At 37.3% G+C, this 23,795-nt stretch overlaps 3 protein-coding genes across 5 annotated transcripts in view; all 3 read right to left on the bottom strand.

Moving 5' to 3' along the window:
- Positions 1–13,528, bottom strand: part of VCAM1 (vascular cell adhesion molecule 1) — a 37,351-nt gene extending 23,823 nt beyond the window's left edge. The window contains exon 1 of the mRNA XM_030455661.1: positions 13,219–13,528. The gene's annotated coding sequence lies outside the window, so the exon portion shown is untranslated. The remainder of the gene's footprint in view (positions 1–13,218) is intronic.
- A 130-nt stretch (positions 13,529–13,658) lies between these two features.
- On the bottom strand, positions 13,659–14,744 carry GPR88 (G protein-coupled receptor 88). The gene has a single exon (XM_030455312.1). The coding sequence runs from the start codon at positions 14,742–14,744 to the stop codon at positions 13,659–13,661; it is 1,086 nt and encodes a 361-aa protein (XP_030311172.1).
- Positions 14,745–17,839: 3,095 nt separating this feature from the next.
- CDC14A (cell division cycle 14A) overlaps positions 17,840–23,795 on the bottom strand; it is a 57,628-nt gene continuing 51,672 nt past the window's right edge. For 2 of the 3 annotated variants that reach the window (XM_030455615.1, XM_008490887.2), the window contains one exon: positions 19,241–19,600. In XM_030455615.1, the coding sequence (XP_030311475.1) occupies positions 19,587–19,600 (14 nt within the window). In that variant the 3' untranslated portion in view covers positions 19,241–19,586. Of the gene's footprint in view, positions 19,601–23,795 lie in introns of all 3 variants that reach the window. The other variant, XM_030455616.1, reaches the window with a different exon arrangement.

Raw genomic sequence — 23,795 nt, 5'->3', positions numbered from 1 at the left:
AGCTGTTGAACCTTTCTTGCAGCAGTGTCTCTTTAAGTACCTGGGGGTCTCCCCTCCCAATTTCCTTTCAGTTATCATTAAGTTAAAAGTTACTTGAAAGCTCTTCTTGATGGTAATTACTGTTTCAATTTATTTTTAGGATTTCAGTTTAACTATCTTTCTCCTTAATTATGAAATCATCCGCAATTTTATAAAATCATTTTGTAGCATAATATCTGCAGGTATTTAACCTGTTTATATGACTTACAGATTCCAATACCAGCTGAATTCTCAACGTCTTTGCTTCCAAATTCTTCCCAAATCTAGCGTCATATTACTTGCTAGTGTTGCATAAACATTTTTTTTTTTCCATCTAGTTCCAGGCTTGTCATTTGAGCTAGTTCACATGTATATAAATAAAAAATTTCCTACTATTCTTTCCTTCAGTTATGTGGTTGGAAATGCCCCACCTGCTTAGAAATGTGAACAAAAATTTCTGGGATATTTAAATTGGGGGAAAAAAAAAAAAAAAGGTGAATAAAATTCCTTGTATTTGTGAAACAAAAAAAACAGAACAAAAGAAGATTTTAAAAAATTCTCTTAATACTCTTCACACTAAGTTCAGAGTAGTCTCTGAACACATTGCAGGAATGCAATAAGGAAGATAATATTTAGATGTGACTCTTTAGGTATATATTTTTGGTTATTAGTTCTCCAAGATACTGAAATATATACACAACATCAGTGAAGACATTAATTCCACTTAACTATGTATCTGAAGTCTCATATGCTTAAGAGTTTTGCTAAAAGAGCCCTATCATTAAATTAAATATATAAATGAAGGTGTAAAAATGCTAGAAGATACTCCCCTTAGTTGGTAGAGCATTAGCCAATGAACTCAGAGAATCATAGCTTTTGTGTAGAAAATCTTTAGCAAACTTTCATTATACATATGTACTAAAAGCAGAAAGCTCTTTAATGAGACTTTGAAAGCTATGGAAATAACCTTGTGAAAGAGAGAAAACAAAACCCCACACACCTACAATTACAGCAAAAATTTATTTTATCTAAAATATCAGTCACAGATGAAGTTGAACATTTAGGAATATGGAAAAATCTTCCTGCATCCCTGATATTTTCTGGAGATCCACTGGGGCCTCTGTTGTTCAAAAAATCTCTATAAAAATAATAAAATTGTGATTTCCCAGTAAAAATTTAAACTTTGTTAGGTATTAGATACAGGTTGTTCCCCCCTCTTTTTTTTTCTTTTTTTAAATCATTCCTGTATTTTGCAAAACTAGACTAGAACACAAAGAAAAGGAAAAGGAACATATGCTGTCAAAACAACACCCAAATGCTGCAGACGGCAGAGCAGGTGTACCCAGGCTTTTTACTCTGGCTTGTTCCACTGATTATGAATGTTCTCGTCTTCTATTTTTTACTTCAGACCTTAGCTGTGGTGAAGCAAGGTGCTTTTAGACAGTCTTGCTAATAATGGAAATGTTTCATTTTAGACATGCATTATTGCTCTAAGCTTACATTCAGAGAGAAAACAAAGAAGAGAAGCAAAAAAGAGTGATATGCAAGTGAAAAGCAATGGGGAATCTCTACCCTTCCATCTGCAGCAGCCCTGAAAGAAGGAAGGGGGCTTGTGGGTGAAGAGAACAGTGGAAGCTAAAGCCAATTCAAAACCATAAAGGAAAAAGATGCTTGAGCAGACATACTGGAGCATTGTGGAGCAAAATCAGAAGTTTCAACAGGAGATGAAAAGAAAGATGAGTGACTTTCGACAGACTCTCTTTATCTGCAAATGCAGATGCTTAGAGTGTGCGTCCTAAACTGGGGCTAGCAGAAAAACGGCATTTCAACCTCAGCTCTTCTTACTCTGTTCTCCTTGCTGCCTTCTTCAGCCGGGAAGTGACATTGCAGCTGAATTACTGAAACTAATTTGGGGTATCTCTGGAAACACTGAAACAGGGCTGGGAACCTGTTCCGTAATTTACCATGAAGTATAGCAGCAAATATTCACAAATGTTTGAAATAAACAAAGATAATTAATCTGGCATCATCCAAGAATGTTAAAAAAATCAACTTACCAAAACCATTATTTTAAGCAGAAGAGTGATTTTACAGTGATTGCTGCAATATAAGCACATTCATAATAATTATCTGAAATTCTAATCCATTCTTCAAATTAGTATGGTGCAAAACACTATGTCAATAAAGAGCCTACTCAACATGCCATTATGATGTCATATATTTCTAATACATTCCTAGTATTTCTCATGAACTATTTTCATTGCGATAAACAGTTGATCATTACTTTAGAGTAATAAACACTTTTAAAAAATGTTAAAATTTTCATTTACTATCTGTGTTTTCTGATAGAAGGCTCACAATGCTCAAGGCCTGTTTCATGGGACTTGTTCCATAGGTCTTGTTTAGACTTTGTGTGACAGTCACCAGCCAAATTTTAACTATCCTATGGCTTTTGGTATTTTACAAATATGCTGCAGTTTTCCCTTAAAATTTACTGTTTTGATGAACCACCCTCTGGATAATAAATTCTTCCAAGGATAGTAAAGTAAAATGATCAGTTCCAATGTATTATAAGCAATCACAAGATATGTTAATGTTTAGAACAATTATTTTTAAACTTTCTCTCAGATTTGAAGAACATTAATTTATCAACTTGTGCTTTCCTCAGTTCACCTATGACACTAAATAAAAAAAAAAACAGTCATGGTGGATTTCTTGCTGACTATGCTTATTTTAGGGTAGTTCCTGCAATCCAAAATTAGTACATTATTTAGCATCAGCACTTTCTTGAAAATAACTACAAAGTTGATGGTTATTTTTAAGAATTTGCTGTATCACACTTTTAGAAAACACAAATAATGCCAGCAAGCATGAAGGAGGTGTACCTTATAGAGTGTAACAGGAAACAGAAATCTGATAGAACAAGGAAATCTTTCTATAACCAATAACTAGAAATTGGACCTGCTATTGTTTACTTGAAACATAGGGAAGAGTCTGCTTCCTGTCACTATACATGTATTTTGCCCTGGATACAACATGACCCTTAACTTATAATAGACATTAGAGAACTTCTTGGCTTTCATTCAGTTTAGCCACTACAGACTGAATCTGCAGAAGGTTCAGCCAACAACCATACAACTTTAAAAGGATTTGACACATCATCAGGAAAAAGAAAACGTGAGTTTCCTTGAATTCTAGGGGGAAAGCACTTAAATGGCAAAAAAAGAGAAATGAACAGAAACATTGTTAGGTCAGACAGAACACCGGACAGTCCTCCGTGCTGCTGAGGCAGCAGAAAGCAAAACTCAAGCTACACAAGTCCTGTATCAGCACTACCCTATTTCTCAGGGCTTTTGAAAGCTGAAATGTGCCATCAGTTCTCCAAAGTCCAGAGCCAAATACGAAACTGCACAGTTCAGTGCCCATAAAGGAAAAAGATGTGTATGATTCCCACAAGGTTAAGAGGAAATTAAAATATAAAGATTGGGGTTGAATAAAGCAGTGATTATCCACAGTTAATTAAGGCTCACAATCTGTACTGGTTTAGCATAAATTTGGTGAATGATACTACTTATTGGGTGAAGCTCATTCTTTTGGGTAATCTATGGCAGCTGCATATTCAATGCAGTCAGGGAGCAGATCAGCCAAGTAGGTACTGTTTTTAAAAGGTCTTAACAGGAACTAGAGTTTTTCAGGTATTGTTGGTAGAAGGAAATAATTTTTTAATTTATTATAAATTATTCTGCATTTTTTTAACTAAATCCCTCAGGCTAGCCATTTTGGTCACCAGGGGCCTTTATATTATCCATCTGTTGGACAGCATAATTTTTCCCATTTAAACTTAACTATATTTTCCTATCAAATTGATTTTTTTCCATATGTTTAGTGACATCTGTACTAATATATGTACATAAAGAAAGCTTAATGAATGCCATATGATAAGTACCCTAGATACTTGCTTGTACAAAATTCATACTTTGGCAGTGCAGGCCCCTTTATCTCAATACTTAAAATATCAGCAAATAAAAGTTTTGTGAGTGGATCAGCATGGAATTTTTCCCTTCTAGCTCCTTGAACCCAGTAAGATGAATGCATTGGTTTTCTTTAAATGCACAGATGTGGTGCATTGCTTATCTTCTTCCATATGTATTATCATGTTTGCACAGCAGTATCTGAGTCTATAAGTTATGTTAAGGCAATAATGCACAACCTGTTTCTTACAGTTTTAGCTATACAGGCAATCTTGAAGCATTTTACATCTGTAATATCATTCATGTCCATATCCTTAAGTTTAAGCCTGTTAGTGTTTAAAAAAAAAAACAAAAAAACAAAAAAACCCAGAACAAAAGTGGAAAGTCTGCTCTCCCTGTAATTCCACTTTAGGAATTCTGACCCTGATTTTGCTGTTAAATTCTGTTAAAAATCTGTTAAATTATAGAGGCTTTTCAGACCAAACGACTTGGACAGCTTCATCTTGATCTCTTTGGACCACAGTGCCATCTAGCTTCTCTTTTCCTGACCTCAGTGATTCCGTGTGCTGAACACAATTGTGTGATGTAGCAAATGGAGACCCAGGGAGCTATTGTTAGTATAACTGTCAATCTAGTCTTGATTATTTATCTGGACATACAGCTGAATAAGGGAAATAAATTACTCCCTGAGACTCTCAATAAACTCCTCATTGAAAATTCATTTAAAAATGGAAGACAAAAGTATATCTTTTCCTTTGGAATATGTCTTCTTGCTTTCCTCCAAAATGGAAAATCAGGATCCATACCAATGCTCTAGGCAAGCCACCTGTGCCTTTGAAAAAACTTTGGCACTATAGCAATAGTAATGTACACTTCACAGGACATCAAAGGCAATATGGCTAAATTCTCTTGTACTGTTGAGGGCATTTGTCTCTTAAAGAAAAATTCCTGCTCTCAAAGGAATGGTATTTGAAAAGACTTGGAATATTCTCTGAGATGCTGAGAAAGGAAAAAAGCTAGAGGAAGATTCTCATGAGGATGGTGGTTTGCGTCTCTTCCTTTAGGAACAAAGTCTGTTTCATGGACATAGCAAAGAAGGAATGAAATGTCCACCACAACTTCTTGCAACAGGCTGTGTGGAATGGGAATTGGTTTTGGGTAATGGATTTCCTTGTATGCACCTGGAATCTAAGACCCAGTCCCTCTAACAAAGGGGTAAGATCATCACAAAGGCTGCAGTAAAAGAGCAGATGAAGTCTCTTCCACATCTGTGTCTGGTTCATGTCCTTGGCAGTTTCTCCTGAGCCAGGACTACACAATATCCAACCTAGTTTTCTGAATCTTTCCTTACAATTCACTGAAATCTCTTTACTGCTAGGAGGAATATTTCCTACTGTGTCTCATGGGCATGTAGTGGTTCCACCAACCATCATTACACAGAGTTCTCACTGCTAATGCCCAGTAGTTAAACAGCCAAGTCGTCAAACTCTCACTTCAGACTCACAGGAAAGATAAAGATTTTCCATTAAATTCTACTAATCATCCAGACTTCTTAAGTGATTAGAGTATAATAAGGCCTTAATCCCTAAATAATGAATGAAGTAATTGAGATTCCACTGCCCTTATAGTTTGTTCACAGAATATCTGAATAAAAGTATTTACATAATAAGTACCTATGCTAGCCTAGGAATGGCTGGCACATAAACTGCTTTGTACCCTCATGCTTGAAAACATATATTGATGTCAAAATACTACCAAAACCATATTACAACTCACCAACTTCATTCCCAAAATCAATTAATAAAAAAGCAGCATTTCAATGTAGTATTGTGTAAGTTATGAGAACAAATCAACACTGCAGCATTTCTTCAGATAACTCAAAGAAAAAAACTTGCATGTGCCATTCTGTCCTGATTATGGTGATCATGATTATTTTCAAATTAAAGATAATATTAACATATTATCAGCTATTTGATTCATTAAGTTAATTAAATATTTTAGTGTTAAATATTACTAAAGGAGATAATGATTACAAGACCCTTAGTTTTACATGTAATGGGTTTTTATTTTCAACCATTTGCTCCCTGAGTGCATTCTCACAGATTCCTCAATATAGTTTCCCTGGAAAATTTTTGCATTTGTGAAAAGAATTTTTTATACATTTTTATATTTAAAAGAAAATATCTATTCTTTAGAATTAAACAGACATCTCCCAAACCAAAAGAAAATAGACCAATGATAGCAGTAAAATCTGAAGAGGATACCAGATAATGACTCAGATAATGACAGCTTCTGAGCACTGGAGGTCACCAGGGTCTGCCATGAGACAGACCTTATGAGGTACAGACAGAATGCCTGAGGTACCATGTGTTGTACTGTAAAAGGGTATGGGCTTATCTACCCCACCAAGAAATGCTGCCAAGTAAACTTTCACATGATTTCTTTGATCTCTGAGTAATAACTGTATTTTTAAATGTTCTTAAATTCCCAAATTCTGCTAAAGGGATTTTTGGAAGGAATAAGAAGGTCTGACAAGTTTTGTTTATCACAAATGAAGTACAGCTATATTTCAAAAGGCTACATATTTTTTATTATATATACATATATGTACATGTAAGAATATTATTTTCCTTGAATATTACTAAGAGGCTATATTTCTTTTAATATATACACTTATATCTACATATAAGTATACATTTTTCTTGAATGTTAATAACTCAAAAACAAAATCCTTTTTCCCCTGAAAATCTCAAGTATTTGTGTTTGGGCTCAGACCAAGCATGGGGCACCACTACCTCAAAGATACATTTTTCTAGCATAGTATGACTACATTGCAGAAGGGACTATAATTATAATCTTAACATTACCATAACGACTGTGGTTGCTATCAGGTGACAGGTATAATATAGATAATCAGTAGACAGTACAATAGCAATATTTAATGATGTATGAGATAAAAGAAAATTAATTCAAGCCTTTAATTCAGCTCTGAGCCATTATTTGTCACATTTGTGTGTGACTTTCCTAATCCTGTTAGCATGTACATAAGTTACAATAAGCAGAAAAGAGCCAAGCGAGATATTTACTTCAGAATCCAAAGAGTTTACATTACTCATCACACACAATTAATAATTTCTGTGTTCCTATCTATCTTTTTTAAACCATGATTGATAGTTTTACTGCCTTGTTTTAATACCATACAAAAAAAGCTGATAGCCACAGAGAAAGATATGAAAAGTGCCTTTGGATTAAAATCAGACACAGTACTGGGGCTGTTCTTGTTTTGCCATGCTGCAGTCTACCAACTCTACCATTTAATCAACCTGCAAGAAAGAATGCCACAAATAAGTAAAAAGTTCTAGAGTGAAGGAAGCCTCTTTGTTCAATGAAAGAGGGACAGTTATGCTCACTGGAGAAACTAATATGACTGCACATTTCAAATCCCACAAGATTTTACCACTACCTTTGTAAAAAAAGATTATTCGAAAGATTTTTTTTATTATTATTTTTTTATGAAATGCAACAGAAGACCAAGAAGAAATACTCAAATGTAGACACCAAGTAGTACTACTTACATAGCTTCACAGTATTTCTAGCTGTTGCCTCTTTTTAAACCCTGGTGCACTTGTATCCACAGCTACAACATTCCTACAGCCCTTTCACTAAGCCTTAGAATCAATGATGCAAATTTTATATAAAATCACAGAACCAGTGTTTTGTGAAATGTCACCAAAGTCTGTGACAGAAGCTCTAGGGTGAGAAGAAAGTGGCTATCCCAGCACTGCAGTACTGTGAGACAAGAGAGACCAAGGGGGCAGAAGAAAACAAAGAAGACATGTCACTGTGACATCTCATTGGAGCAAATGCGAAACAAAGTTTGAGTAATGCTTTGCATAACTCTGGCTATTGTTCAGCTCAAGCTCTCAAGCTCTCTCTTTCACAGTTTTCTTTTATTGCTACTGCTCACTGCTTTCAGACTGACATCACACTTGTATCATGTCATCAGCTTCAGAACACATCAGGATGGATGCAGCTCTTGCCTGAAGCATATCTGCCTTTTTAATTCTGCCCTGAGACTGTAACAGGACAGGTGAGGACTCCAGACATCTGGAAGAAAGCTATTAAGAAATTTCTATTTGAGGTGGCAGATTTGTGAAGATGTGAATAAAATAACATAATATCAAAGGTATCTTTTCTAGGTAGTTCCTGTGGTTTCTCCCCCCAAGACTGCAATTCTACTGCAATTCCATAGCACTTAGCTATGCTCTGAACTCTCAGAAAGAGGGGGAATAGAAAGGTTAAGTCCTGCTGCAGTAACCAAAATTTGGCCTTACTGATAAGCACAAATTTCACAGCTATTTTCCACAAATATGAATACCTTCTTTAGTGGCACTAGCAGAGGCAAACACAACAATCGTGTCCATTCAGAAAACAGCAAATGTGACAAGCACCTATGGTATGGCTCTGTGATGGCATTTCTTCACCAGAAGCTGTTTCACCTTTTAGGACTGCTCCTGAATACAAGGTGTCTTTGGTCATTAGTGAAGCTTTTAAAAAATAGCAACTCTGTCTTTCTTGTACCTTGTCCTTGGTCCTTGGATCATGGGAGCTGACTCTGTCTAGTGAGATCAGAAATCTTTCTTCTTCTGTGTTTCTTTAATAATTAATCCTAAATATGTTTTTCATCTGTTCTAGACTGCAGGAAAATTTTAGAAGCAGAGGATAATCTCACAGAAGTACATTAAAAAAAAGCCATTTAAAGAAAGAAAAAAAAATTTGGCACAGGCACATCTTTGTTATTAATTATTTCAACCTGTTGTCCCACAAAGTCATAACTCAGTATGGTGAAGCCTGTTGTGCTACACAGCTCTTTGGTCTGGTTCAAGCTCCCTGCCCCCCCAGCCCCTCAACCTCCCCCCAACAGGCAGTTTCCTATCCTCTAAGCAACTCTAAAAGTCTTGGCTCTATGCTTATGATATGCTTGATGTGGGGTAGGAGGTTAGATATCCTACAGTTTGCCCTAAATACCAAACAGTTAACCTTAATGGAGTGGTTATTAAGTTTTTTCAGCAACCCAACACTTCAGGCCAGAAAGTAGCCACAAGTAGTTTGCCTTCAGCATTATTTTGTTTCCAGTTCTTTTATTTCATTAATACCCGTCTAGACAAAATGTAGGGCAAAGACTGCACAGGAAGCCTTGCCATATTGACCTCATTGACAAACAAGCAAAGAAGTTGGCCCACACTCCGTTGGAGCAAAGCTACTTTCCTTCAAGGCTGTGGTTTTTTGTTTTTTGGGGGTTTTTTATGAAGCCAGAAGAGATGATTAGATTACCTCGTATGGTAACAGACTGCTCTGAATATTTGCATAAGGGTGTGTATTCCGTAATGAGGTCACTTTTGATAAATTAATCTTAATGAGCTCTTCAGCTATGAAGATCTTTTCTCCAGCCTTTGAACTATTTGTGACTGTTTTCCATACTACCCTTCTTTTTTTTTACATAGCATAATCAAATACAAGTACATGTAAATACAGACACAGCATTTATTCCCTACTCTACCCAGCAGAAACCCCCACCTTCCAAATCTACCAGCCTTATGTAGAAATTTAAGTATGTGGCATTTGTCCCTCAGTTCTTTAGTATTAGTTTGCATTTGTTTCCCAAAAAATTACACTGCTCAAGGAGTGATGCCCTGATCAGCACGATCAAGAACTTTTCCGCTGGTGAAGGAAGTTGCAGAAACTACTGAAGAAAGGGGAAAAGAAATGAGGAAAACAGACTATTACCTTGGTAAAATGATGACAGTGCATGGGAAGGATTGACACAGAAGAGCAAAAAAGGCAGCTTTCTTACAAGTGAAACAGTCACGAGAAAAGCTATTTTCACTGCCTTTGGGAAAGGTACTTCTGAATTTAAAGAATACTGCAATAATCTAGTTATGTGATTTAAGATGAAATAGAAAGCTAAAGTATATGTTGTCACTTTTTTCTTTAATGAAATGCTATGCTTAAAAGTCTTCATTTGAAAATAATCTGTATGTGGGTTTTTTTTAAAAATAGCACCAGTTTGATGGTTAGAAAAAAAAAGGTTCACAACATTCTTATAGCTGCCTGAATCTAGCTGAGATGTTAGCCCTGCTTGTAAGACCAGTAATGCTGTTGAATGCAGTCTCCATAAGAATGCTGATGTATTTCATGTTTTTAGCCATTTTTGATTCCAGAAGACAAAGACAATTTTCTGGTGTATGAAATACTCTGTTAAAAGAAGAAATTGAGAATACAATTGCATTGGTTTGTTCATTAAAAAAAGCATAGAATTCTGCTTCCTCATATATATAAAGAATCAGATATGGTTTATATCAAATCAGATTTATTTATTGAATCAGATTCTATATGGTTTTTTTCACCACAAACCCAGGCCTCCTTTGGCTTTCAGACATTTATCTGTGTTGTTTCTCTATTAGTGTATCTTCTATCAGTGTGTTCCTGTCCTGTCCTGCTGTCTTTATCTCTACTTGTCGTATTTTCCCAGCTTCACCTTGCTGCCTGGACTTTTTTAAGCACCTTTGTTTAGGGAAATGATTGTCCAGTTTTGGTGCCGCCCCATATTATTGCAGCTAGCTGATTCCACAAAGTAGCTCAATGACTCTTTACAACTTAAACTAAGGGTAAATCCAAAAGATTTATTCCAAGCTATAACTTTTGATCAAGACATTTTAAAGGACAATTTGCAACTTTTTTCTTGCATCTCTAAATTAGTTGTTTGAGCATAACAGAAATTCCTATTGAAGAAAAGTCACCATTAAACTAGCAGTGGATGCATTTGAATCAGCTGTAAAAGTAAAGCACATATACAAAAAACCCAGGGCCAGATAAATTTTCTTAACAAAGAAGCAGTACCTCAGAGTCAGGAGAAGCTGAACTAAGCCAAGATTCCATCACAATTTGCCATGGAGTATTTACAGTTCGGAAATACAAAGAATATGACTGTAGAACAAGGCATAAAGGACTTTTCTGAGCAGTGATTTCTCAGATAAATTGACCTTAAGATGAGAGAGCTACTCTTTCTTAATTACTTTAAATTAAAATTCTTTTCTGTGCTATTTAGGTCACCTGAGTATTTTAAAACAGTCAAAGATTTACAGTCAGATGTAATTACATCAAAATTTCCAAGGGATTTCCAGCTTTTCTCTGGAATTAATGCATAGCATAAGGATAGCTAACCAGAGTTTTGTTCATGATAGCATTTAAAACATAGTCTATACAAAATACAGGCATTCCAGATTTAACTTGCATGCTATTTCACAAGGGAAGAAGGCCAGAAATTCTAGTTATCTGATGTTTGAATTCTGTACCAGGTTATTGCTTTAAATCCAGGCTAATGTTCCATAGCCAAAACCAGGGGGGGACGTTTGTTCTTTTGCTTCTGTGCAAAAGGAGCTGAGCTTTACCAAGTGTCTTCAGCTCCTTTAGCCATGGTGGGAAGTGGTGATGTGCACACTTTTGTGAGTTCCAGCCTAAGGATTACATTATAGCAGAACAAGGCCTTACCCCTTGGTGGCCCTTAGTTTAGATTTATTTTGGCAGTGATCCAGAAACTTTTTCAAAGTTGGTATAAGTGTGGTCCATTTGCTGCCCATAGCTAGTAAAAACACAGTCATTGTGATCGGGATGAGAGATTACAACAAGGATATAGTGGCTCCTCAACTCTCCAAGATACATGCACAATGACAATTAAAATAAAACTTGCATATTTTGTAGGTTCATGTTTCCTTCCTAGCACTCCCCATCTTTCTGATGCTGTCCCTCGGTGGCACAGTCTCTCACAGAGGCCCCAAGATGGAGGAAGAAACTGTCTCTAAGCCTCAGACTTGAAGAAAATTACTTTCCTTTTTAAATAGCTAAGGATGCTTTCAAGATGTTGATTATCTTTACATCCTGGAAATGTATGGGTTTTTTCAAACAGAAAGACAAAGGTCTTTGTTCCTTTGTCAAATCCTGAACTCAAAAAGAACCTTTTTTTGGTGATTATGGCAATATTTTTTTTATTTAGAAAAATGTAATCTTAGTATGGAGATTTTAGATCCATCATTATATCATAGATGTCTAACAGCTCTTAGACTTGTGAAAAAAAAAAAAATTCCTCCCTTCCTCTTAAAGCAATTTTTGTTGAAGCTGAAGCTCCATCAGGTAAGGCATGCAAAGTGTGGAGCATTATAAAATATGGCCATGGGGCCTTTTATGTTATATCCATCATGCTTGTCTTTTCCTTGTTATTATTCCACGATTTATGATGAGCTCATGAGATCTGCCAAGCTCATATTAATACCCATCATCCAATGCAAAAAACTCATGTTGTGAAGAACTTCCCTATCTTCCCATGTGTCCCCTCATCTCAAGATGACAGTCTAGGTGATACTGCTTTAGTTCAATGAACAACAGCCATGGATTCAGAAAATAACTGCCTTGTTCCAGCCTTTCGTGCCAAAAGTCAAAATACTCAAGTCTTATCACCTTGAGAACAGCAGTGACTGTTGGAAAGGGGGAAGGAGGTGGTCAAGCATTGGAGAAGGAAACAAGGATTTTATGTCTGCTCCTGGGAGGAATAAAGCTGCATCACTCGCCATCACAGATTGTTTCACTTGCCACCCTAAGCCCAAGGAGCTGTCCCCTTTCCAAATGCCACACCAAATATCTGTCCCTTCATGTTCAGCAGGGGCTGTGAAATCGCACTTCAGCAACAAAGTACTTAATAGAAACACAATAAGCTGGTAAATGAACAGTATGAATGGACAACACTGGTCTCCATATTGCACTGTATTTTATCAAGTGCATTACCAGAGGCAGAGGCCTTCATCATAAAAGGCCTTTTATGAAATATCCAAACCAAATCACCACAAAGGTGTACCTGTTTTTCAATACAGCAGTTTCCACAGACTGAGCATCATCCAAGGGCAAGCTGAAGGAGGACCTGACAAAGAGGCAAGGTCACACGGGGGAAAGGGAGCAGTTCCTGGTGGATTTGTGTGTGCGTATGTAATAAGACACACCGCAGTTCTATACAACATTGTGTTCAGGGATCGACCTCTCTTCAAAGAACTATTTCAAATGCTGACAGAATTGCGTTTATAAAACCAAACTTAGAGTAAGTCTCAGCATGAACTGTCTAGGTGCCTGTCTTATAAGGAAATCTTTAAAGCATAACAGTTGTGTACGTTTCCATATTTACCGGTTATCCCGGAGTCCTAAATCCACCGCGCTTGGCTGGAGCCCTGGCCGGCACCCGGCGGCGGGAGCGGAGCTGAGGGGGCGGTGACGGCAGCGCTGCGACCGGGCCGGTGGACGCAGACTTCCAGCCCAGCCGCCGTCCCGCTGCCACGGAAAAGCAGGCGGAGACTCGGAAGGAGAGAGAGGGGAAGAGGTGTGTGGGGTCTGAAAAGAGACACAGGGAGGGGGGCGCAACCGGGGCCGGGGTGGCCGGCGCAAGGGGACTGGGCCTCGCGAGGGGGAGCGCTGCCCAGCCTGAGGTGACCGCCGGCGGGAGGGGCACAGAGCGGCCTGAAGGGAGGCGGCAGATCGCGCCCGCCCGGTGAGCGCCCGCGGGCGCCGGCAGGCTGCGGGGCGGGGAGCGGCTGCTGCCCGGGGGCCCTGGCTCTCCCCCGTGTTCCCTCAGCGCGGTGCGGCTGCGGCGCTGGCGCTGCCCGCCGTCCCCCGCCGCCGCGGTAGCTGCGGGCAGGGCGGGGCGGCGGCGGCGGAGCCACCGGCACCGGCGGTTCGCGGGGCGGCGGCGGAGCCCTCGCCGCGGGGCAGGACGGAGCGGGCCGCCCGGCGGAACTCCTCGCTGCGCCAGGTGTAGAGCAGGGGATTGAAGGCCGAAAGGGAGCAGAGCAGCAGCCAACTGGTGGCCTGCAGCGCCGGCGGCGCCGGCCGCAGGAAGAAGCTCAGGAGGCTCACCCAGACCAGGGGTTGGGTGCCCAGCAGGAAGACGCAGCAGAGCAGCAGAACGGAGACGCTGCTGAGGCGGCGCTGGGCGCGGCGGGGCGGGGGCGGAGCGGCAGGGAAGGGCAGCTGGTGGAGCAGGTGGAAGTTGAGGACGCTGACCCGCTTGGCGCTGCCGCGCACCCGCCGCACGATACCGAGGTAGCAGTGGAGCAGCAGCGCGGTCTGGCCCAGCACGGCCAGGGCGATGAGCAGGGCGGTGTAGCGAGAGCTGCTGTCTGACTGCCGCGGGGGCGGCTGCTGGGCAGAGCTCGAAGTCCAGAGCCCGGGCAGCAGCGGGACGAGGAGCAGGGCGAGGGCCCATGAGAGTCCGATCATGCATCCTGTGTTCCTCCGCTGGTAGAGGGCCTGGTACACGCTGGGCAGCTTGGTGATGAGCACGTACCTGTTGAAGGCCACCAGCAGGTGAGAGGCCAGGGAGACAGTGAGGCCGAGGCTGAGGAGCCCGCCTCGGAGCAACCGGTACTCTGCCGAGCGAAGGGAGGAGGAGTTGGGAGACAGGAGCCCCAGCACAGCCTCTTGGGGCATCCATAGGGCACACACGCTTAGATCTGCCGCGCAGCCGTTCACAATGAAGGCATTGCTAGTTGTCTGCAGCTTCTTGAAAGAGAAGACTAAATAGATGACCATCACGTTGGATAAAGTCCCTGAGATAGCTAAGACTGCGTAGAGCAGCGACAGGAAGATGTGGGTCCCAGAGTCCTCCCAGAGCAGCAGCAGAGGAGAGCTGGCACTCCAGGAAGAGGTGTTGGGCATCTCGCTAAGTGCAGCTCAGTTTTTACTTTGCTCTGTAAATCCCATCCTTGTCTGGGTCAGAAGATGCTGCTGCAGAAGTGCCCCCACCAAGCACAAGGGAGGATGTGCAGCTGAGGTACTGTAAGTCAGTTTTCAGTCATACAAGCCACAAGGTGCAGAAAACGGAGTTTGCAGTAAAGATCCAGAGAACAGCAGTGTCCAAGGCAGGTAGATAGCAATAGATTCCATAGACTGTAGCTGGTGAAGGTGGGTCCATAAGGAGCAGATAGATGTTAGCAGACCAGAGCACGACTGAGAATTCTGTAGCTGTGAAAATGCCAAAAGCAGCAGCACCTTGCAATCAGCAGCAGAAACAGCAGCAACTGGTAGAAAGCTTTGCAGTTTCTCCTGTGCCACAGTACGTACACAGTATATCATTCCAGGAAGATTCAGCCCTTCCACACTTCATGAATTATTCAGCAGATTTTTAACTTGCTAAATCAAGAGGAAAAAAAAAAACCACCAAAACCTATCATGCTCCAGAAATACTGCAACTACAGTCTGACTTTTCTCTTTGCCTCACCAGTCTTCTGATTCTAAGCCATTTACAAAACTTTCATTAGCAGCAAGCTTCCAAATCAGTATCAGTAACTTCTGCTGAAATACCATCTATTTACTATAAAATGTTCTCTGCTAAATACTAACTTAAATTGTTTGTGTTTTGTGTTTTTTTCCTTTTTGTTAAGAGAAAGCACACTATGCTTCTGCAAGCTTTATTTTAGAGCTGGTCTAAAATAAAAATGTCCTTTCCAAATTATATCTTTTAAACATAATAGAGATGTAAGATCCTTGGTAAGACAGTACTTCTTACCTGATGAAGCTGGTCCTTAATCTACATAACCTGCATTTCTTCAAACTTAGCTTGTCTAAGCCTGCTGGAAATTCTCCATCATCAACCTGCTAGAGGTGAATGCTGGTGTAAGTCCACAGGTAAAACAAACTGTAGCATTTAAAGAATCTCACACCAAAATTCAGAGCACAAGTTCCCACAGAGGTGAATGGCAGGTTCTTAGCTGGACTAAAAGCTGAAGAGGGCTTAACAGTCCCTTCCCAAACAGAGTTAGTAGTAGGTGGGATTCCCCCAGAACTCAACAGTGCTTTTACTCAAATAAGGACAAAATGTTAACTGGCCTTACCCTGGACAAGGTTGTTAAGAAAATGAGTAAAGGAACTTAAATTTCCTCTAAAAGCTCTCCAGAAAGGAATGGTGAATAACTTCATGGTGCATTTAGGATAAAGCTGCTTTTGAAGGTTGGTTATGTGGGCTACAGAAATAAGCAATTTCAGCTAATGAAGCATGACCTATATGTTGACCAGAGATATAAGGTGTTTTTAGATGTTGTTAAGCTCACAAAGCTAACAAATGACAATGTCAAAATAATATGTTGGGATGCAGTTAGATAATGAAGTCAATTTGTGTGGGTCAGTCTGTTGCAACACAGCACATACTTTATTTGAAAGACTCATGTTTGTAATTGACAGGACTATTGATACCAACGTGGATTTGTTACAAACACAAATACCTATGGTCTTTTTTAATTAATTAGATTGCTCATGTTCTTAAAGACAAACTGAGTGATTTATGTGATCAGGCCCTTAATTACCACATTTTTTGCCTGCTGCACTTTGCAGTGTAGAGCTAATCAAGTGTCAAACCTTTTGAGGCCTTTCATTGTTTAACTGTCACTAGAGAACAGTTATTATAGAAACTAAAATCCTCCTCTTCCTGCAGTACTGTAATTGAAAAATATTCTCTAAATCTGTAAAAAGAAGTATCTCCCTACCCAACAAGCTTTATAAAGCATATTTCAAAGGGATGATTATCAGTTTCATAAGGCATTAGCCACAAAATCATAGGTCCATTCAAGGCATCTAGATTTTGATATGTTTATCAAACCTCTTTTTAAAGATCTCATGTGCTAGAGTTTGTTTTTCCCAGAACAAGGATATATATAAATACATGAAGCAACAGAAATGCTAAAATTGGAGGATGAGGACATCTTACCATGTATCTCTTTGTACCTGATATGAAACAAATGTCAAGGTATTTTATAAACTACAAGGTTCTAAAGACCTCCCTGAATGTTCACTGTCCCAAAACCTGCTATTGTTATTAAGAAGTTGTTATAGAATATTGGCTACATTTATTGCTAATTTTTAAGAACAAAAATTACATTGTAAATTAGGTGGCGTTTACTGGAATTCACATGAAAAAAGAACAATAGAAGTTAAATCTAGAAAAAGGCTGAGGGAGAGGTTGATACCTACATACCAGAAACTTTTAAATTAACCCTTCTTACTTTTATTTACTTTACACATCCCAATCAACATCCATTAATTGTAGTGGAAGAAGCCTTTGTATTTTTTATATTAGACAACACTAGAATTTGGGCAACTTCTAAAGCATCTGTTCTATTTCTGGCTTTGCCATTCCTTCATAGCGACTGTATAACAGGTAAAGTACTGTCCACATCATCTATTGCAGTATAGATTTATCTGACAGGATCATAAAGATAAATAATAATGAAACTCCATAAACTGGCTTAAAATTTGCAGCAGAGTTAAACAGTGTTAGAACCATTGGTGACTAATTTTTAATTGAAGGAAGAGTAAAAAGCTGAATGAAAGCATGATGTTTTAAGGTCTTATGGACAAAGACCCTGCTGTTGTTGAGACCAAACAACCTGTTGGGTGTGCAAAACAACAAGGTATATCAGACCTTTAACAAGGGTCCTTGACCAGGAAAAGTTTCTTCAATTCAGGTACAGCTTTTAAATGACAGTATTTTGAAGTATAACCTTTACATCATATTGTGAACATGTTGATTAAATACTTGATGTTATACAGAACAACTGCAAGAGGGTGAGAGAGAGAGATCTGTTATAAAAGATACTTCTGGTACTAATGTCTTTTTGCAATGTGATCTTATTTATAAATACATTGCATGCTTTAGAAGAAGGTGATTTTGAAAACCTATTTTCAATTAGGGATCTAAACATACTAACTTACATCAAAAGATCTAAGTAAAGAAAGTCAAGAAACAAAAAAACTTGCTGATATAGGCATTTTATTCCCAATTAGCTGTATGTATACATATATCTACATTTCAAAATTAAACATTATTTTATTAAGGAAAACTCTTTATATCAAAGTACAAGACAGAATTCTTTATAAGAGGTAGAAGTACCTTACCATTAATCTACAATTCATATACAGAATATTGTATATATATGCACACACATATGCTACTTTGTGTGTGTATATGTTACATATACACAATTGTGAAAACAGTACAGTTTTGCATGTAAATTTTATTCAGTCTTACATAGCTGCTCTCAGTATTGCTTATTACCACTTTCAGTACAACTTTCCATAGCAGTTTGAGATCTGGACTTTATTTAAAAATAACGTGGCACTTTATCTTAACTTCAGTTGTAAAGCAAATGCAGGGTGTTCACAGGACTTCAGGAACCAAGACAATTCAACCAAGTTTTATTTTCAAGTTTCTGCAGGTATTGGGGAAAACTCAGAAGTAACAAATTGTTGTGGTTTTGTTGTCTACATTAGTGGTAAATCAAGTCATCACAGCTGCTCACAGTTTTTTGCTTACTGTGCACTTAAAGAACTCTGAACTGTAACACCACTTCATTCTGAGTCTCATTCCTAATCGCACCTCATTAAACTATACACTAAAGAGCATCTTTACCACTGACAAAACCAGTCTGTAATAGGGTTACCTTAGCTCTATGTTTAATAATAGTTTTCAAATTAAGTAGTGTCCAATTGATAAGTGAAAATGTAATATGCTTTCCACATTTACTTCAGATCCTTCAGTTTCACATTCACTTTGCTAGTGAAACTGTACACATATTGGCAAATGTAGGCTTAAAACATGTAAGTAAGCAGCACTGCCAAGTTCACTGTACATACACATTCTTACGAATCTAAGATTCTACCTTCATTTTTGCAGTCTATATTGCATAGCAAAATTTAACATTCTACATTGAAAATAAAAAAGTTAAAACATTCCTTTAAGACAAACTGAAAGTGTTAATTGTACAATTCAGTCATTAAACAAATTACTTTCTCTTCACAATGGAAGATGTAAGGTTACATTTAATGTCAACAACTATTTTCCCTTTATTTTTCTTCTATAGCATTTCTTTATGAAAGACTATCAGCTGGAAGTGGAAAGCCCTTTCAGTTGATTGTGTGATAAGTAGTCTCTCACTAGGTAAACTTCCATTAGGTTACCAGAAGATGAATTAGAGAAAAAGTAATTACATTAAGATTTTAGCAATAATGATGAACCCATAAACCAAGAAAAACATCTTGTTCATAAAAAATATTTCATATTTGATAAACAGGTAAAAATTCTTTAAAATACAGTTTTGTAACAAAGTGAACACTAAATTAAAATATATTCTAATTTTTCCATAATTTTTATATGTATATTGCTTACCAAAATATTCTATTAGGACATATTTTAACACTGTACACAACTTAATAAAACTCATTAGAAATATATTCAAGCTGTCTCAACATTTAAAATTTAAATCTGTATATAACGTGGTAAAATTATTTCCATAAATTCAACATCAGTGCTTCTGCAGTAGTCATTAACAAGAAATTTCTGCCTGTTAAGAAGTCTCCTCTTGATATTAAGGTTTTAATATGCCTTGTATTGAAGATTCCTTCCCTGAGTTAGCAGCTCCTTCATTAAGCTCTTCTCCTTCATGAAGGACTTGATTTTAAAGCTCAACAGGTTTCACCAAAGCAGCAAGGCTTTAGTACTGAACATATTCAGACTGAAGGGACTGTTCAGAAAAGAAAAAGTTATTAAAACTCACTGTGGAGGTCATACTTGTATATTATATAAACTTAGCACTTAAAGACAATGAGTAGAGAAAGGACAGGAAGAAGATAAACAAACAGTTGGAGGGGGGTCTGAATCTCTGCATTGGTAAAGATGACTAAAATAGATGAAATTAAAAACCTGTATAAAGTCCATCAGCTTTCCTGTAGCTGCATTTACTTTTGCAAACTAAATTCTAGAGATTCTTGAAGAAAGTATTACAAATCCTTAAAAACACTTTAAAACAATATCTTAAAAATGTGTTAGAAAAACAGGATTACAGTTAGTAAAACTGAATACTTTCCTTTTATCCTGAGTGAGAATCAAAGTGCTACTGCAAAAAATACAGCATACTTTAGATGTTAATTCAGGTAATGACATAAGTAGCATATATGGTTTAGCTAATTACAGAGAAAAAAAGTTACAGTAATATAATTATGCACATGAATAAATTTAGGAATGATTACTAAAACCAGATGAAAATGAAGCACTGTAAAATGGTCCATGTGGATTAGTAAGCAGTCAGTATAATTAAGAGGAAACCATAACCTGGTCTACTCTATTTACATTTCTGGTTCTACCGAAGTCTAAGGTTTTATTGTAAAGTAATTAATGTTTTTAGACAGCATCCAAACATTACCTCCTGTACAGATGTGTTCAGGCAGTCATTCTGATGAATAAAAAGTCTTATCATACTGTATTAGTATGATCATAAATAACAAACAAAAAACCTAAATCATATTTTAAAACTGTATCAATTTGTTAGAATTTGAAAGAACTACCAGAGATCAACATGCATCCCAGGAGAGCTCAGCACCTTGGAGTCATCAACTCCATTTTCCTGCTATTCTTATCTAATCACTATAGATACGCTCTGGCATCCACAGTAAAACCTATTAGTAAAAGGTGCAGAATAAATACATAAAATGTCAGAGTTGTAACTAATATCACAATACCACTTCTTTCTTTATCTTAAGTCTCAGAATATTTTTCCAGTGTTTTCTTTTAAATGCATTCTCACATCTTGAAAATCTGAGACCATCTGTATATTCTTTCCTAGGCTGAAAAAGAAGTGCTGTCAGAATATAGAAATTTGAATACCACTGACTGAAAAGGGTCTGGTTTTAGTACTGAAGGGATTCAATATGAAAGGTATCATTTAATAGAAAATACTGTAATACTTAACAGATATAACAAGCAGTTTTTCATTACAGGCTTAGCGTCACCATGGAGTACACAATCATAGCACCTCATTTTTCCCCATTCAAATGGGGAGCATTTGTAGAGCTATTACATCTGTAAGAGTGAGGCAGAAGGAACAGCCCTTCATTAATGACTTGAAACTTCTGCTTTCTTAATGATCCTCAAAGCTTTCTCATTTTCAGAAGTGCATTTTAAGAACTGGAAAGACAGTTGCACTTAACAAGAGCAGTATTTGAAATCAATTCTTCAAAACTGATTGCCAGGTAAAGCTGATTAACAAACAAAAACCATATTAACAAACAACTATGAAAAGCAACCCTTTACTTAACACACAGTAGTAACCAGAAATGCTACATCATGATTTAAATAAACAAGCAAACTGTAAATTCAAGATCATGAAAATTCTTGAAATTGTTAGGAATCCAAGTTACAAAAATACAGAAAAAAAGTAATGTCAACAGAGCACAGATTACTTGGAAACAAGATAGCATGTTTTCTTACTTTTTATTACAGATGGGTAACCAGGGTATATTTCTCTACTTGAAAAGAAATAAAATAAGTTTTTGTTCCCTGACCATAGCTCTACTTCACATAGCAATGATTTCTAACTATGTTTCAAAGCCTTTCTGAATATGGGGAAGAATTAAATCTAAGTAGCTTTTTTTCCTTTTACTAAAAACATAGTGATAGCCATAACAACTATGCTGTTGTAAAGTATACAGCTTAATCTTTTGAGTCTGAAAAATGAAATTAGAGCAGGGGAGGCTTGGTTTTTTTGTTTGTTGTTGTTGTTGCAACAGGAATGTTTCAGCAGGCAGTAATTTCCTGAGAATACACAAAGATCCACTAATATAAATCAGAATATGTTATAAAAAATGCATGTACACTTGAAGTGATCCTTTGAGTCCATTAAATTTACAGATTAGTAAGGTACACTACTGTCTCTTTCTGCAAAGGCTGTCCTGTATTCATTAATGATAAATTCTTATACAGAAAAACTTCTACAACTATGAAGATCATGTATAAGCATTTTAAAATACTGCTACACTTTGCAGTTTTTTTCAATTTTTCTAGCTTGCCAGTTTCCATGACAGCTATAGAAGCAAAGGATGACTCATCTTAAGACTACCCAGTTACATGTTCTTAAATAAAAATACATTTTCAAGAGTGATATTTGGATTTAAATCTATTTTAAGGATAAGGTAAAAGTCTTATTGTCACTCCTTAAATGTGATTCTACACAATAAGAATATTTCTGCAAATTAAAATTGCTCAAGATTCTGTTCAATCCAGATATCTAATTTTTAAAGTTTGTGAATAAAATATTTTTCTGTTTGCCTGGAATGGCAAGTTCTAGGAAAATCAAGATTTTTCATGTTCATCAGCATGCAACATCATAAGTATGATAAAAAAGAAGTGGACTGTAAGCTTACTCCAATGAAGGCCAAATACCACTAGGGAAAAATATATGGCTGATAACAAGAAGTAATTATCATGGTTTTTAATTTGTTTTAAATGAAACATGGAACAATAGCATTAATACTTTTTTTTACACTTTCATTACAAAACAGTTAAAAGAGACTAATTAATAACTTTCTTTTCCATACTGAAGAAAAAAAAAGTATTTGCATTGCATAAAAATGAAGTTCCTACTTTGCTCACTAATAAGATAAAGGACCATTAAATCTAGCTTAAACTGCTCCTGCAGTATTTAAAAAGAGAAATAAGAGTAGTAAGATGATTTTCTGAAATAGATTACAATTACAGATGACTAAGTTAATATCTTACTCAGGCGAGATTCTCCTAATAAGAAGAGGAATATAATTAATATTATTTGAGAGGTTTTTGATAAGGTACATGAATAAACTGTATATGTAATAAACTTCTGTCAGATACATTATCTGATGTGCTCCAATTAGAAAAAAGTGCAGTGTAATGCAAACACTTCTAGGAAAAACAACTAAGATTTGGCTGAAGAGACTTCCAACTCTTCTAGTGCAGTGAAGTGGAAATCAATAAACAGAACACTAGAACTGGTATTAAGGCCTGATGCTACTCTGTTTTCCTCATGAGCTCAGGATCACTGGCAAGGACCATCAAAAGCACAGTAGCTGGATGTCAGAGGTTTAAGTGGTAAGACAAAACAATCTTCCTAGGTTGGCTAATTGGTCTCACATTAAGAAGAGAGGGAGAAAAAAAAAGATGCTTTTATAGGCCCAAACACAGAGTTCCACATAAAAAACCAAAGAAAACCCTAACCAAAACAAAAACAAAAAACCCAACAAACCACACACAAAAACGAAACAAAAACCAGAATCAAACCAAAACAGGGAATGCAGGACACTGGACTAAAATACAAGTCAGTATATTCTAGATGGCAAGAACTAATTCTTGCTAACACAAGCTATGGATTTCTAAGCAGGAGAGCACTGAGTGGCAGCTTTCTGGACCTGAAAAGTGAATGTTAGTGTTGCATCTACTTCTTGAAAAATACATTTAAAAAACTGTTAAAAAGCATTTGAACACTTTCCAAAAGGTTCTTTGAGCCAACTTAGCTTTTCAAAACACAGTTGATTTGAAATGACTAGCATGAAGTATCTTCAAGACAAAAAAAATAAGGTAATAAAGGATTATAGCAGAGACAATAAAGAAGGGCAGCAAGTTTCGGATTAGAAAGATTAAACTTAAGATTAAGCTTTGAAGCATAACTGTATTCAACCAGTGGGACCAATTATTGAGAAAATATATATTGTCTTCAAAAGAAATCACCATGAAGATGGATCTGTATTAGCCAGTAAGTCTCTTATTAGTCAGCTCACTACCAGAGAGAGAGCCTTTCAAGATTAAATGACCAAATAATCTACTCTTGTCTTAAAGATCATCACATCACAGTAACTGCATTCAACTCAGTCAATTGAGCAAAAAAAGTATAAATTTAGTGCATTTCACTATGA

This window comes from Calypte anna, chromosome 8, assembly GCF_003957555.1.
Source record: "Calypte anna isolate BGI_N300 chromosome 8, bCalAnn1_v1.p, whole genome shotgun sequence".
Classification (NCBI taxonomy): domain Eukaryota; kingdom Metazoa; phylum Chordata; class Aves; order Apodiformes; family Trochilidae; genus Calypte; species Calypte anna.
This window is presented reverse-complemented; position numbering and strand designations above follow the sequence as displayed.

Bases quoted from the DNA above. Each gene is read 5' to 3' on its own strand.
- GPR88 (XM_030455312.1), bottom strand. From the start codon at position 14,744: ATGCCCAACACCTCTTCCTGGAGTGCCAGCTCTCCTCTGCTGCTGCTC.